The 16,159-nt window shown below is 42.0% G+C and overlaps 1 protein-coding gene across 3 annotated transcripts in view; it reads right to left on the bottom strand.

Moving 5' to 3' along the window:
• LOC100563035 (gamma-aminobutyric acid type A receptor subunit alpha4) overlaps positions 1–15,439 on the bottom strand; it is a 106,635-nt gene extending 91,196 nt beyond the window's left edge. The window contains exons 1-2 of one of the 3 annotated variants that reach the window (XM_062981627.1): positions 15,000–15,439; positions 14,755–14,873 (exon numbers count right to left, since the gene is read on the bottom strand). In XM_062981627.1, coding sequence (XP_062837697.1) covers positions 14,755–14,873; positions 15,000–15,082 — 202 coding nt within the window. In that variant the 5' untranslated portion in view covers positions 15,083–15,439. The remainder of the gene's footprint in view (positions 1–14,754; positions 14,874–14,999) is intronic. The other 2 variants (XM_062981625.1, XM_062981626.1) reach the window with 2 other exon arrangements.
• Between the last annotated feature and the right edge of the window lie 720 nt (positions 15,440–16,159).

Genomic DNA, 16,159 nt, shown 5'->3' with positions numbered 1-16,159 from the left:
CTCACTAACAATAAGGCTTGGTAATGGATTTGGAGTGGTCGGTTCCCTTCAACCAATCTGGCTTGTTCAGCTTGGCCAGATGGGCGTAATGGTAAGGGCTCAGCCATCACGGTTTTTCATCCATTGCAGGACTACGTGGCAACCAATCATGGCTCCTCCTTCCCTATTTAGCACCACGTGGCACAGAGAGGCTGCCACGTGCTCCTCGCACAGGATGTTCCTGTGAGCCCTGCATGTTGGGCCAATCAGAATACAAGAATGCTGTGACATTCTTACACAAGCTAAGGAAAGGGTCCCAGGTGGGCTGCTTCCTTAACCCCGTTCTTCAAACCCAGACTTCCTTGAAAGGAAGAAAGGAAAGGATCCTAGGAACGGAAAGGGGAGTCTCGTAAGTTCTCCATTCCTGCCAATGTGCCTGGCCTTCCCTGATCCTTTGGTTGTGGACCAGAAACAGCAATTCGTCAATGCACCCGTTTTTGGGAGGTTGCAAAAACAGATCCATGGGTCTCCCAGAATTTATCCAGCAGAAATGGATCGAGGTTCAGCCGAAATGGACAAGCCTACTAACAATAGTGGAATTGTGATTGCTCCACAATATGAAAATTCCTCTCACTTGCAGTCCATCAACATTACTTTTCCTACTCCCCCCGCTCAGCTGTAAAAATGATAGGAAAATTCATCCCTCTTTCTTCCATGGGCAACTCCATGTTTGCTTCCGTTTTGAGATCTTTGCTATTTATAAATTAAAAGCTGTCTCCAAGATATCCTTTGGAAAACACAGGTCACATTCTAGAACACAATTGTGTTTTAAGAATACTCTGATATGACCATTACCCCTTTGGTTAAATTGCAAACACTTCCTGACAGATGAATAAATTTACAGTTAAGTGTGGATGGCAAAGAGTATGGACATCCTGGGAAACAGTTGATCTTTTCCCGTCTCATTTGACTCTTTACAATATATTGGAAAGGACCGACTTCAATGCTAACTGCTACACTCAATGGTCACAAATCTGTAAGTAATGGCAAAACCCTATTTAGGGCTGATTTAGGCCCAAATGACCACGATGCCCAAAGCAAAATTCTTTCTCCAAAGACATCCTTGGGGGGGGGGGGGATAGGCTTTAACCATTGTGAGAATTAGTACGGTATGTGTCCATTTATTTCATGCTCATCCAAGAATCATAGAATAATAGCGTTGGAAGAGACCACACAGGTCGCCTAGTCCAACCCCCTGCCATACAGGAAATGCTCAATCAAAGTACAGATGGCCAGAAAGTGAAAACATTCAACATTCTTCCTGCTGGTCAAAATTGTGTTTTTGTGCATTTTAAAATATGGTTTTACATTTTGGAATGTTTGCAAAACTTTTATGCAGGCATATAGTTTTTTTGCATAAAGCATTATGTTCATGCAACATATATTTCAAGCTAGAAACCATATTTATGACCAAAACTAGTGTTCTTTTGCACTGTGCTCTATATAAAGATTGGAGAGAACAGTCAATCTCTTGTCAGTTAACAACCTTTTCTGGAAACAAGTCTGCAAATATAATTTTCTATTGGCTATGAGATTATTTATTTCTGAAAGACTGGTCAGGGCTTTTAAAAAAATTCAACAAGGGTTAGGAATGGGAAAAGCAAAGCCTGCTAACGTTTGAGTCCCACTTTGGGAGATAAATCAGGGTATAAATAAATATAATAAGAACAATAATAATAATAATTGTATTAAACTTGTATAAATTGTATAAATGGCAATTTTTTTCTTGCTGTTTGTTCCCTTTTAACTTTTGAAGTATACTTCTGGGTCTTTAAACACAATAAACAGTCTTGCAATCTGGAAAAAATTAAATCTTCTTAAGTCATGAACAACTAACAGTCTCTCTCCAATAATGCTGGTTGAAAAGGTCCCTCTTTCTCCTGAAGATTTGTGTGTGTGAGAGAGATCTTCTCCTCTGAGATATAGTTCAAACCCAGTTCTGAATATATGGACAATAACATTTAATGTAGGAACAGACAGATGCAAAGAACACCTGTAATTTTTCTTGTTTTTTTACTAGGAATTATGTATCAATATATCAAGACATCGCACTAAGAAAATTAAACATTGATATGACATTTTTCACATTTTGGGTTCTTTTAAAAAAAAAAATGTCTGCAGGAATTTGATTTTGCACAATAGCAGTTTTTCTTTATTTTGCACAAAATAACCATTCTTGGAGGAATTTAGTAAGAATCAAAGAAGTTTCAAAAGTTTGAAGATAGATAAGGACAGGGGTGGATCACAGAGGATATGAGCAATATATATTTTATATTGTTGTAACAAAGTAATTACAGTAGAGTCTCACTTATCCAAGCTAAACGAGACGGCAGGAGCTTGGATAAGTGAATATCTTGGATAATAAGGGGGGATTAAGGAAAAGCCTATTAAATATCAAATTAAGTTATGATTTTACAAATTAAGCACCAAAACATCATGTTATACAACAAATTTGACAGAAAAAGCAGTTCAATACGCAGTAATGTTATGTTGTACTTACTGTATTTATGAATTTAGCACCAAAATATCACAATATATTGAAAACATTGACTACAAAAATGGCTTGGATAATCCAGAAACTTGGATAAGCGAGGCTTGGTTAAGTGAGACTCTACTGTAATTCACTTGACCACTCCTTGAAGAGGACCTGACTAACATTTGGTTGGACCTTTGAGCAAATCACTTTTTGACTAGCTAAAGGCCCATCTCTATCACTGCCTTTCTTTAATGCCTCATTATTATTATTATTATTATTATTATTATTATTATTATTATTATTATTATTATTTCATTTCTATCCCGCTTTTCTCCCATGGGTGGGACTCAAAGCGGCGTACAAAATATAAAACTCATACAAATACATCCACACACAATACATAATCAGCTAAAATGTCATATCCCATTATAAAATCTTCTGGTGATGCTCTACCAGTAGTATTGTTAAAGATCTGAAATATTGGCTACCAAAACTTTTAGAATGTGTGCACATGCCTTCAGTTCTCAACTTATACCCCATGAATTTCATGGGGTTTTCTTAAGCAAAGAATACTTAGATCAGTTCCTTCTTCTGAATTATAGCCTACAGCACATAGTATTCATTGGTAGTCTCCCATGGAAGTGTTGGAGTTCAACCCCACATTGCCCATGTCTGCAGTCCTCAATGAGGAAGAGTTAGTCAGGTTTAGATCAATCTTCAATCAAGCTTTTGATAATATTTAGCCCCTAGTTGTCCTATGTAGTAATCATATAGCCTGCACTTTATCCCATGCCCTCTCTGGCACTTATTTTATTCCAATGTTTACAACACGACCATGGTGCAAGTAATTTACTTGATTGAGTCTAAATTGATGGGGTTAGTTAGAGTAGCTAGGACCCAGTTCTTTACTATTAAGAAATGTATTTATTTTTTGTAAATAAACCTTTTGTGATTTTAAAGACAGAACTCTGCATGTTTGCCTCCTAAGATCTAAATTATTTACAGCCACATGACACTTCATGCTCTGCTTGCTGTGAGCTGAATGCTCAACTATAAGTATCCTGCTTTTGCATATTTTGGATGCTCTGATATTTTTGGGTAATTTTCTACTAACAGAAAATCCTAACAGGAAGTACTTTCCAGTGCTGACTCATTTTAGCTTTCAAAATATGTTGCCTTTGGGATATTTAGAATACTACTACTTATATAGGAGTAAGTTTTCATCACTGAAAATATCTGAATTGCATTTCTATTCCCACTCAGTTCTACTGAAAACAGTGGGACTTACTTCTGAAAAGACATGAAGATGTTCCCTTCCATTCAGAAATACACTCCTTTCACCTTAATGGATATAGCTGGCTTGACAATGTCATGCAAAATTCAAAATGGTCTTGCAGAATTCAAAAGGCTCTTAACAGACTAGAGAGATGGGCCGAAACTAACAAAATGATGTTCAACAGGGACAAATGCAAGATGCTCCACTTCGGCAGAAAAATTGAATGCAAAGATACAGGACGGGGGACGCCTGGCTCAACAACAGTATGTGCGAAAAAGATCTTGGAGTCCTCATGGACAACAAGTTAAATATGAGCCAACAATTTGACGCGTCAGCGAAAAAAAACAGTGGGATTTTGGTCTGCATCAATAGGAGTATAGTGTCTAGATCCAGGGAAGTCATGCTACCCCTCTATTCTGCCTTGGTCAGACCTCACCTGGAATAATGTGTCCAATTCTGGGCACCACAGAAGGGATATGTCAACAAGCTGGAAAGTGTCCAGAGGAGGGTGACTAAAATGATCAAGGTCTGGAGAACAAGACCTCTGAGGAGCGGCTTAAAGAGCTGGGAATGTTTAGCCTGCAGAAGAGAAAGCTGAGAGGAGACATGATGACTATGTATAAATATGTGAGGGGAAGTCATAGGGAAGAGGGAGCAAGCTTGTTTTCTGCTGCCCTGGAGGCTAGGATGTGGAACAATGGCTTTAAACTACAGGAAAGAAGATTCCACCTGAACATTAGGAAGAACTTCTTAACTGTGAAAGCTGTTTGGCAGTTGAACTCTCTACCCCGGACTGTGGTGGAGGCTCCTTTTTTGGAGGCTTTTAAGCAGAGGCTGGATGGCTATCTGTCGGGGGGTGCTTTGAATGCGATTTCCTGCTTCTTGGCAGGTGGTTGGACTGGATAGCCCATGAGGTCTTTTCCAACTCGATGATTCTATGACTCTATTTTAAGGTACTCATGGTATTTTGGTAGGATTCTGACTTCTAATCATATGACAGAAAAACATTCAAAATGATGCATTCTGTTTTTACTTTGAATGTTTAAATTATGTGTAAAATATTTTAAAAGATGTTATAAACTTTTAACTATATACTGATAAAGAGAACTGAAGCTTATTTGTTTTTAGCTTTTGTAATAGTACATTTTTACTGAAACTTATATTTTAAATTTTGCAATCCACCAAGAATCCCTTGGCAGCAGAGAGACAGGATATAATGTCAATAAATAAACAAATAAATATTACTATGTTTTTTTAAAACTCTTAGCCACTTGAGGCCCCTGTTGGTAAGGAACAAAAGTAGAATATTTAATGGAATACAAACAGAAAATCAAATTCTAAACTGACAGGCATGGAAATATCTACACACAATGCAAAGCTACTTCTGCAATATCTGAATGTCATCCCAATCTCTGCAACCTGAAGAAAACGTCTCTGGTGCTTGAATGCATTAAGTTAAGGAATCAGCTCCACATTAAATATTCCACTCCTTGTCAACACACAACACAACTTTAACATTAACTTCTCTTTTCTTGGTGCATCCTGCCATTCTCTGTGACATGTATTTACTATCTGTTCACTGGTGAATGACCCACTTTAAAAAAAGGAAAAATCTTTTATTATAAAAATTTAGTATCCAAAGAAAATATGTAAAAATAGGTGGAAAGTAATACTTCATCTGAATAGTAATAACTTTAATGATTAACCAGTTGCTATTATTTCTTTCCCCCTAAGTCCCCTTGGGTGAGAAGGGCGGGGTATAGATGTTGTAAATAAAATAAATGATGTTAAAGAAACAAATCTCAACTCACAGCTGAATAATTCAATCATACAATGAGTTCTTTCTGTTCTAGCTGAAAGGTACATTTGTTACCAAAAAAGCAGCATGGGTAAATCCCTCTTAGTATATTATTCAGAGCCTCCAGTGGCACAGCGGGTTAAAAACCGCTGAGCTGCTGAACTTGCTGACTGAAAGGTCGGCGGTTCAAATCCAGGGAGCAGGATGAGCTCCCACTGTTAGCCCCAGCTAATGCCAACCTAGCAGTTCGAAAACATGCAAATGTGAGTAGATCAATAGGTACCGCTCTAACGGGAAGGTAACAGTATTCCATACAGTCATGCCAGCCACATGCTGGCTCTTTGACTTATTGAAAAACTGCAAAACAGCGAATCCACAAAAAGTGAACCATGAAGTAGTGAGGGAACACTGTAAAATGGGGGGCAATAATAAAGTGCTTAACACCCAGCCTTGGTTTAAAAAAAAATTCCAAAGCTTTCTTAGTTCAGTTGAACAGTTCCAGATAGGAACAAAATGTAGATTGCATTACATGAACCTTAGTCTTCCAAAGCAATGGAAAACATGGTATTCTACTACATCCCATGTCAGAAAAGCTGACTAGATTCACAGGTAGATCTTATTTTGTCAAAGGCAGTGGCACAATGTTACGCTGACAGCAGCAAATTAATGTAGGGGTCATGAGGCAGGCCATATGATTTAGTCTGCCTGCTGGGATCCAGATGGATCGCACATTATGAGATAAAAATACCAGTTTTGCCACTAAGTCCGCACTCAGCAAGAAGTCACAAGCCTATTCCACACATAAAATAGTCTTCCACTTCCTCTGGTCTGTTCATGCCCAATCTTGCCAAAATTACTGACTTTGACAATGTGGCAACCCTCCCAAATTCTTAAGGCTGACTTCCTTTCCATTACCTAATCCTGTACCATTTTTTCATACTTCTATGCCCTTGCCACACTTACATCACTGCTTTTGCATACAAATGTATTCCTACTCTTGGACATCATCAAAAGTTGAAATGTTCCCTGATTTTTTTTTTTTTTTTTGCTATTCTTCATCTTGATACCAGCTCTCTGAAACCTCCATGAGATGGATCCAGTTTACTGCCTTCTAACCACTTCTCAAAATACACCTTTTTCTTTTTTTTATTAAAACTTTTCTTACTCAATAGCCTATGGTGATAAAGTCATGTTCAACCAGCTCTCTGTATCCATGGATTCTGCATTTGTGGAGCCAACCATTCACAGCTTGAAAATGTTTTCAAAAATAATAAAATTCCAAAAGGCAAATCTGGGTTTTCCCATTTTATGTAAGAAACACAATTTTGTGTAATGAAACATTGGGACCTCAGCATCCACAGATTTTGGTATCCACAGAGGTTCCTGGAACCCTAGTAGATATCATTTACATATAATATGTATATCTGTTGAAATAATAATATATTCTTCTCCTAGTCCATATGTCCCTTTTCTCTTCTCTCCATCTGCCATTTCCCTTAAGTCAACTTTTGCAAAGATTATAAGCACTTGGAAACCAGTTCAATCTATCTTTTGTCAAGTATCATGTATTGTGAGAGAACCAGGTCAATAGGGGATGGGGAGTGTCAATAAGGACAACTATGTCTGACATATACGCTAGGGCAGCTCTGTACATGGATGATGCTATATAGTAAACGAATACAGATTAACTAACATATATCCCTTGTTCACTCCTACCTCCCAGATGAACATATGTTTTACAATACAATGTTTTCAGATACATGTTTATAGCTCTTCACACATTACAGATGCATATATGAATTGGTAATATGTGAAGAGCTATAAACATGTAATGTATTTACTATATCTTATATTGCTGTGTTGGTGCAGTGGGTTAAACGACTAAGCTACAGAACTTGCTGACCAGAAGGTTGGTGGTTCAAATACGCAGGACGGGATGAGCTCCCATCGTTAGCCCCAGCTTCTGCCAACCTAGCAGTTCAAAAACATGCAAATTGGAGTAGATCAATAGGCACCGCTTCGGCTGGAAGGTAACAGTGCTCCATGCAGTCATCCCTGCCACATGACCTAGGAGTTGTCTACAGACAATGTCAGCTCTTCAGCTTAGAAATGGAGGTAGGCACCACCCCTCAGAGTCAGGCTCAACTAGACTTAATGTCAAGGGGAGACCTTTACTTTTACTATATCTCTCACATCCAGGACCCAGATTCTAGACCTATGTCAATTAGAACTTTGTAATAATAATTCTACTGAACTAGAGCTATTGTGGTGTGGTGAGCAAAAGGGTGGATCTGAATTTAGGCAATCGAGGCTCAATACTCCAGGTTGAATTCTCACTAGATGGCAAACATGACTAAACTGAGGCTATCGTACTTCAACTGTATCATGAAATGATATGACTCACCAGGAAAAGTAATAATGCTTGGTAAAATGGAAGGCAGTTGGAAAAGAGGGAGAATAGATTATAGATAGATTGGTTCAATAAAGTGCAAGACCTGACCTACACTGTTGATAGTTGAGGCCCTTCGAGGCTTTTCATTCAAAGGGTCACTATGAGTCAAACCCAACCTGATGACAACACCCCTTAGAATGTAGGCTTGTGCATTTTGGGTGAATCACTATCTGTTAATGCTTGCCAGATACCAGAAGTCCCCCATATCTGTTTTCCAGCACCTCTCAAAAACAGGTGCACTGCCAAATGGGCATTTTTGTTCCACATCTGAAAAAAACGGTTCTTTTCAGCCCATTGCCAGCAATAGGGAACTTAGGTGGCTCCCCTTTCCCCTTCAAGGGAGCCTGGGTGTCAGCAACAGGGTTAAGAAAGCACCCTATACAACCCATTATGGGGGGGGGGGCTTCCCACAGGCTTCCTTCCATATCCTTCATTAAAACCTGGAAAGCATCAGAGTTACCACTCTTTCTGGATCCTTTCCCTTCTGTTTGTAGAGGAGTAGACCAGGTTTAATGCTTCTTAAAGCTGTTCTACTCTAGAGGAGAAGCAGACACACACACTTTATCTCCCAGCACCAGCAACATGCCACGCAGCTTTCCAAGACATTTTAAGGAGGCCCAGGGAAGGAAGAGCGAAGACCTGAAGCTATCCTTCCTGGACTACCTTAAAAATTCCCTCTCTTGCCTGCAATCTCCTTTCTGTATGGGGTTTTGTTTTCTTTCTACTCTAGAGGAGAGGTAGGATTCTCTTTTTGTTTGTTGGGATTACTATTACTATTAATAATTATTAGCTTTTAGAAGTATTTTCTGAAGGAGAGGAAGGGAAGTAGAAAAAGAAGTTAAAGTTAAATGGTGACTCCCCAAGCCTCCAAACATGCACATGTGCATGCCACCCACCATTTCTAAGGTCCCCAACTCCCACTCAGTCCCACTAAATAAAAAGAATAAAAAATAAAGGAAAATCAAAAAGATTAAACTGTGATGACCAATAGAGGAGGAGGAACCGAGATCGGCTCCTGCTTGCTTTTGTTGCGGGTGGGTTTTCATACCGGGAGGGCCCTGACCATTACAGGTCCATGCATAATTCAGACTGAAATATGGAGCAGATACACTGTTCCACTACCATGGAAGCTTCCAATTGCACTGTGTCAGGAGTTAAAACACCTATTTGTTCAACATCTTGATACCACATTCCCAACCATTAAAAACCACAACTACCTCCTAATAAAAATGCACTTCAAACACATGCAGTCACAGTTTTATTTTTAAATTTGCATTCTACTTTTTCAGCCCCCATAACATAAAATATGTGAGAAGAAGAAAAATAAGAGCAGCAAAAGGCAATATATTTATGATCTTAGGTCAGTAGAAGAGACTCTATAGTTGCAAGACCTTTGGGCATGGCACAACTGTTGCTCAGTAAGCAAACGTATATACTTGAAATGATTTTCAAAAAATGAGATTACAATACCTTTTGTCTGGAATAATTCTTTAAACAGTTTGCAGACATATCTGTTTTTCGCATATACAGTCAAAGACATTCTTTTTCAACATGGTGCCCTGCTTTTTCTGTGCTGGAGGACAAGCTATGTTGAAATAGAACTCGAATAACTCTGGATAATGCAAGTTGCAGTCCGCAGGCTAAATCAGATATATCGTAATAATCCTGCTGCCCTCCAGATGTTTTTGAACTGCAACTCACAGCAGCTTTAGCCAGCATAGTTAATGGTGAGGAATGTGGTACACTTCAGTTCAATAACATCTAGAAGGCTGTTCAATTCCCACTGCTGAGCAAAATTCAATTGTTAGTGCCAACCAGACTAGAGCCACTGAACAAGTGAAGTTTGTGCCAGTCTTGGTTTATCACATTTCCATTTGGTTAGGATTCTCGTGAGGGTTCACAATAGAATTGCACCCAGCACAGGCATCAGGTTGGGGAAATCTGGGATAGGACCAAAAGAACTGCTTTGGGAGTCCAATCCCAATCTTATTTGAGAGTAAACACAGAGAGCGACTTCCAAGTAGCCTTCAATGCCCTATCAAATGCTTTAAAACATCTTCAAAAGCAATTTGCCACATGACAAACAGAACCACTTTTAAAGACCCACAATCCCAAAGGTATGTATGGATGTATAATGGGTAACCCAATTCTTCAGGTCCTGGATATAGGAAACTGGCTACTTTTTCATTCTTCTTGGAATGTGTTTCTTGCAACTCCAAAGCTTTCATCACTTTACCCTAACAGAAGTTATCCAAGTAAAATGATATCACCTCACTAATGAACCTGCAACTATCTAGGACAATGTAGTCCAACCTTTAGTTACCCGAGGGCCAATCAAACTTTAGTATAGGAATGTGAGGGCCAGAGACATTCCAGAAAGAAAACGAATTACATAATTAATATTGAACTACATAATTAAAATATTAATATTTAATTACTTAATTAAAATATTTTTTAAGTACGAAGGGCAAAGGACAACAAAAATGAATTGGGCCAAAGGTTGGACCACACTGATTTAAGACAAACATAACATATTTGTGTGGACGGACTTCAAAGATTCAACTCAAGGAAAGACACATGCAATGGCAATAACTAAGAAATTCAAACTACTGGATTTATGTAACGGATTGCCTCCAATACTTTGAGGAATTTAGCTTTGTTTACACTTCCTGGTCCTCCAAGAAAGCCCAGCCCCTCCTAGAAACGATGTCTAAAATAAGCATAAACGGATATAGCGTCAAGTTGCTTTTCCCTGAAGTTTGATGCCTGCATTGGAGAAAGGCATATATGGAAATGATGGGCATAGATGCCAGCGTAGGTGTATCACATGTCTATACTAAGCACTTAAGAAAGACGCACAATGTTTTTGCAGAGCAAGCCTAGGCAAAAATCTTCCTCAATATTGGGATGGCATAGTAGCCCCACAATTATCTTTCCATCATCGCATCCTACCGTTCGACATACACTCATCTCAGCTAACGCTTAATACTTTATCATACGGGGGAGAGACACCAGAGTATCACTGTGCACTTTTAAGCCCAGTCTAGACTTTTCTCACAAGCCAAACCTCTACATATACATCTGGACTTTGAGATTACTCAGATTTCAGGCACTCAACCTGCTAAACCACAAGAACCAAATGAGACAAGTGAGCTGATGAATGGATGCATTAAAACTCGGAGAAACTGATATTAGCACATTAGAGAGAATACTTCCACTACATACATACACATAGCTCTAAGAGATTTGGGACACATGAATGTTATTAAAGAAGGGTTATTAAAGAACATCATTTAGCCTTCTCTGCCACTCTGTATGGGATTTTGGACCACGAACATTGTAACCAAGATCAAGGCACATGCAAGTACAAAACTGAAAGCCTCTGTGTTTGTTGCATTTTTACACACACACAAATATATATATATATATATATATATATATATATATATATATATATACGCGCACACACACACAATTTATTTTCTCCCCATCCTCGTTGCTCCAACGTCAGAGTGTGCGGGTGTGTGTTTAATCAAGAAGCAGCAGCTGCACTCGCTCTCCTTTGACAGAATGCCAAGTGCTTCGCAGCAGCCCCCAAAGTCGTAGGATCTAAGCAACCGACTCCCAACTTCTCCTATCTCATGGTGTTGTACAAGATCCACAGATGAAGCAAGAGGAGGAGGAGGAGGAGGAGGAGGAGGAGGAGGAGGAGGAGGCAGATGCAAAATCCTTCTTCTCCCCCTCTCCTTTGGTGAAGGTGGCAAAGGGAAAACGGACCACAAAGTGGCAGGGAAATTCGTCCGGCAGTTCCTACTTTGATAGGTTTGAAAGTGTGTGTATGAGAGAAAGACCGAGAGTCATAGAGTTTGTGTGGTTTCTATGCTGTGTGGCCCTGTTCTAGCAGCATTTTCTCCTGGTGGAAGGAAGGTGGCAGAGAGAAAAGGGACCACAAAGTGGCAGGGAAATCTGTCTGGTAGTTCCTACCTTGATGTGTGTGTATGCGAAATAGAGAGTTTGTGGGGTGTTGTGTGGTTTCTACGCTATGTGGCCCTGTTCTAGCAGCATTTTCTCCTGGTGAAAGGAAGACGGCAGAGAGAAAAGTGACCACAAAGTGGCAGGGAAATCTGTCCGGTAGTTCCTACCTTGATGGCTTGGAAAGTGTGTGTATGCGAGATAGAGTTTGTGGGGTGTTGTGTGGTTTCTACACTATGTGGCCCTGTTCTAGCAGCATTTTCTCCTAGTGAAAGAAAGGTGACAGAGGGAAAAGGGACCACAAAGTGGCTGAGAAATCTGTCCGGTATTTCCTACCTCGATGGGCAGGAAAAGTTTACAGACTATAACACCAAATTGGGAAGTATAGCTAATACTCCAAAAGACAGGAGAACAATTCAAAACCATTTTTACAGATTAGAGAGTTGAGCCGAAACTAGCAAAATGAAGTTCAACAGAGATGCAAGATACTTCACTTAGGCAAAAAAAATGAAAGGCAAAGATACAGAATGGGCGATGCCTGGCTCGACAGCAGTATGTGTGAAAAAGATCTTGGAGTCCTCGTGGACAACAAGCTAAACATGAGCCAACAATGTCATGCAGCAGCGAAAAAAGCCAATGGGATTTTGGCCTGCATAAATAGAAGTATAGTGTCTAGATCCAGGGAAGTCATGCTACCCCTCTGTTCTGCCTTGGTCAGACCACACCTGGAATACTGTGTCCCATTCTGGGCACCGCAATTGAAGGGAGAAGTTGACAAGCTGGAATGTGTCCAGAGGAAGGTGACTAAAATGATCAAGGGTCTGGAGAACAAGCTCTATGAGGAGTGGCTTAAAGAGCTGGGCATGTTTAGCCTGCAGAAGAGAAGGCTGAGAGGAGACATGATAGCCATGTATAAATATGTGAGGGAAAGTCATAGGGAGGAGGGAGCAAGCTTGTTTTGCTCTGGAGACTAGGATGTGGAACAATGGCTTCAAACTACAGGAAAGGAGATGAACATGAGGAAGATGTTCCTAACTGTGAGAGCTGTTCAGCTGTGGAACTCTCTGCCTCAGAGTGTGGTGAAGGCTCCTTCTTTGAGGGCTTTTAAGCAGAGGCTTTATATATTTTAAAAGGATGGGTTTGGAAAGAACCCTCTCAAAGAACTTTTTCTGTGACAGGAAGCCTTGATTCACTATTTGGGTAGCAATGCAGGAAACACTATTTTATTTCTGTGTTGTGGGCTGCAGTGGCGCAATGGGTTAAACCCTTGTGCCAGCTGAACTGCTGACCTGAAGATTGCCAGTTCAAATCCACAAAACAGGGTGAGCACCTGTCTGTCAACCCTAGTTTCCCATGCGGGGACATGAGAGAAGCCTCCCAACAGGATGAATATCGCAACCGGGCGTCCCCTGGGCAACACCTCTATAGATAGCTGTTTCTCTCACACCAGAAGCAAATTCAATTCACTTCTGACATGATAAAAAAGCAGAGACTGGATGGCCATCTGTCGGGGGTGCTTAGAATGCGATTTCCTGCTTGTTGGCAGAAGGTTGGACTGGATGGCACACGAGGTCTCTTCCAACTCTATGATTCTATGATTCTATGATTAGTGTGTGTATGCAAGATAGAATGAGAGATAGTTTGTGGAGTGTTGTGTGGTTTCTAGGCTGTGTGGCCGTATTCTAGCAGCAAGTACATAGCAACTATAACTCCCAAATGTCAAGGTCTATTTTCCCCAAACTCCACCAGTGTTCACATTTGGGCATGTTGAATATTTGTGCCAAATTTGGTCCAGATCCATCACTGTTTGAGTCCACAGTGTTCTTGGGATGTAGGTGAACTACAACTCCCAAAGCCCACCAAACCCTTTCAGTATTTCCTGTTGGTCATTGGAGTTCTGTGTGCCAAGTTTGGTTCAATTCCATCCTTGGTGGAGTTCCGAATGCTCTTTCATTGTAGGCGAACTATACATCCCAGCAACTATAACTCCCAAATGACAAAATCAATTCCACCACCAACCCCACCAATATTCAAATTTGGGCGTATCAGGTTGGTCATGGGAGATCTGTGTGTCAAGTGGTGGAGTGGAGTTTGTAGAGTGTTGTGTGATTTCTAGGCTGTGTGGCCATGTTCTAGCAGCATTTGCTCCTGACCTTTCCCCTGCATCTGTGGCTGACAGAGTTGGACTAGCCAGAGAAGGTAGCAAAACTTCCTCCATGTGTCGGAATTTGGATGGATGGCTGCTGCTGAACCCAGGATTTAACCCAGCCATGGACAAACTTTGGCCCTCCAGGTGTTTTGGACTCCAACTCCCACAATTCCTAACAGCCTACCGGCTGTTAGGAATTGTGGGAGTTGGAGTCCAAAACACCTGGAGGGCCGAAGTTTGCCCATGCCTGCGTCAACGGATGCGTTTAAACCTGGCTTGTCTGGGAAAGGGATTTGGGAGAGATCTGAAAAAGCAGCAACAGCAGGATCCCTGTCTGCTCCTTCTCCTTCGGCTTCTTTCCCCTCTCCCTGTCTGGAAGATGTTTGCTAGGCAAGCTGGAGCATCAGGGCAGGCTGGGGAGAGGTTTTGGACCCAGCCCGCCTGCGATTTGTATCCCATCTCCAAAAGAATCCTCAACCATCGAGGGTGAGTTTGGAGGGGTTTGGAAAAGCACAGAAGCATACCTAGGGGCGGCTTTTGTTTTTTCTCTCTCCCCTCACAGACAAGACAGACTCATGACAGTAAAGCATACCCCCAAATCCAGGACGGAGCCTGTTGTCATAACCATCCAGGAGTCGGTCCAAGATGCGCGTGAAATTCTCCGGGCGCAGTTTCTCCTCCTTTTTGAGCTGCCCTGGGAGGACAGTCAGGCTGGGAAAAGAAGGGGAGACACAGCCCGCAAAGCATGAGAAGCAGGGAAAGAGGAAGAAGAGGAGGAGGAGGAGGAGGAGAGGGGTGTAGAGAGGGAAAGAGGTCGCCCTCGCCTCCCGGACTCACCAGGTCGCCAGGCTGAGGAAGTGCACCAAGGAAAGGGACAGCCCCGAAGACATCGCGACCGCGGGCTCCTTGGCAGAGACCATCTTTGCTTGCCATACTTCAAGCCTGGGAGCCGCACGTTCGCCCCTCGCCCGCCGCTGTGTCCAGGGCCAGGAGCAGACAGCCGCCCGAGGAGGGAGGGAAAGAAAGAGAGAGAGAAAGAGACAGGAAAGGAGGGAGGAGGGAAAGAGGGAAGGGAGGAAAGAAGGAGGCGACCCCGCCACCGGCGCCCACCCGCGCTCCCCCGCCGCCACGCACACGCCTGCTGCGCCTATGGAGGAGAGAGGGAGGGAGGGAGGGAGGGCGGAAAGGAAGGACCAAGCCTACATCTTCGTCCCTTCCTCGCCTCCCAAGTCGTCCCTTTCCTCACTCAGCACAGGTCCCTTCTTCCCAAAGCCCTCCTCCTCTCCCTCTTCTGCCTCTTCCCTCCCTCCTTCTCCTTCCAGAAAAGGATTTGGCTCCCTCCCTCCCTCCCCTTTATTTTTAAATATAATATCGCTATATATTGACTTTCTCTCTCTGATTGCCAGACAGGACCAACCCTCCTGGGCTTCGCTTAGCAAACTCTTTCCTAGGACACTTTCACCCATTGCAACGCTGGCTAACCCACTTGTATTTTATGGCTGCTAGGATACATCTTAAATCAGTGGTTCTCCACCTCCCGAACCCCTTCATTCAGTTCCTCATGCTGCGGTGACCCCCCCCCCCCCCCAGCCATAACATTATTTTCGTGGATACTTTGGTCACCTTGGGAGATGATCTACGCAGAGAACTAGACGGGGGGAGTGTGTCCCTGCTAGTTCTCCAGGACCTCTCAGTGAACTTTGATACCATCAACCATGGTATCCTTCTGGGTCACCTAGCTGGGATGGGCCTTGGAGACACTGTTCTACAGTAGCCAGTCTTTCCTGCAGGTACGGACCCAATATGCAGAGAACTAGACAGGGGGAGTGTGTCCCTGCTAGTTCTCCTGGACCTGTCAGTGAACTTTGATACCATCAACCATGGTATCCTTCTGGGTCACCTAGCTGGGATGGGCCTTGGAGAGGGACGGACCCAATACGTAGAGAACAAGACAGGGGGAGTGTGTCCCTGCTAGTTCTCCTGGACCTCTCAGTGAA

Source organism: Anolis carolinensis, chromosome 5 (assembly GCF_035594765.1).
Source record: "Anolis carolinensis isolate JA03-04 chromosome 5, rAnoCar3.1.pri, whole genome shotgun sequence".
NCBI classification, from domain to species: domain Eukaryota; kingdom Metazoa; phylum Chordata; class Lepidosauria; order Squamata; family Dactyloidae; genus Anolis; species Anolis carolinensis.
The sequence above is the reverse complement of the archived record's forward strand: the minus strand, read 5'-3'. Positions and strand labels throughout refer to the sequence as shown.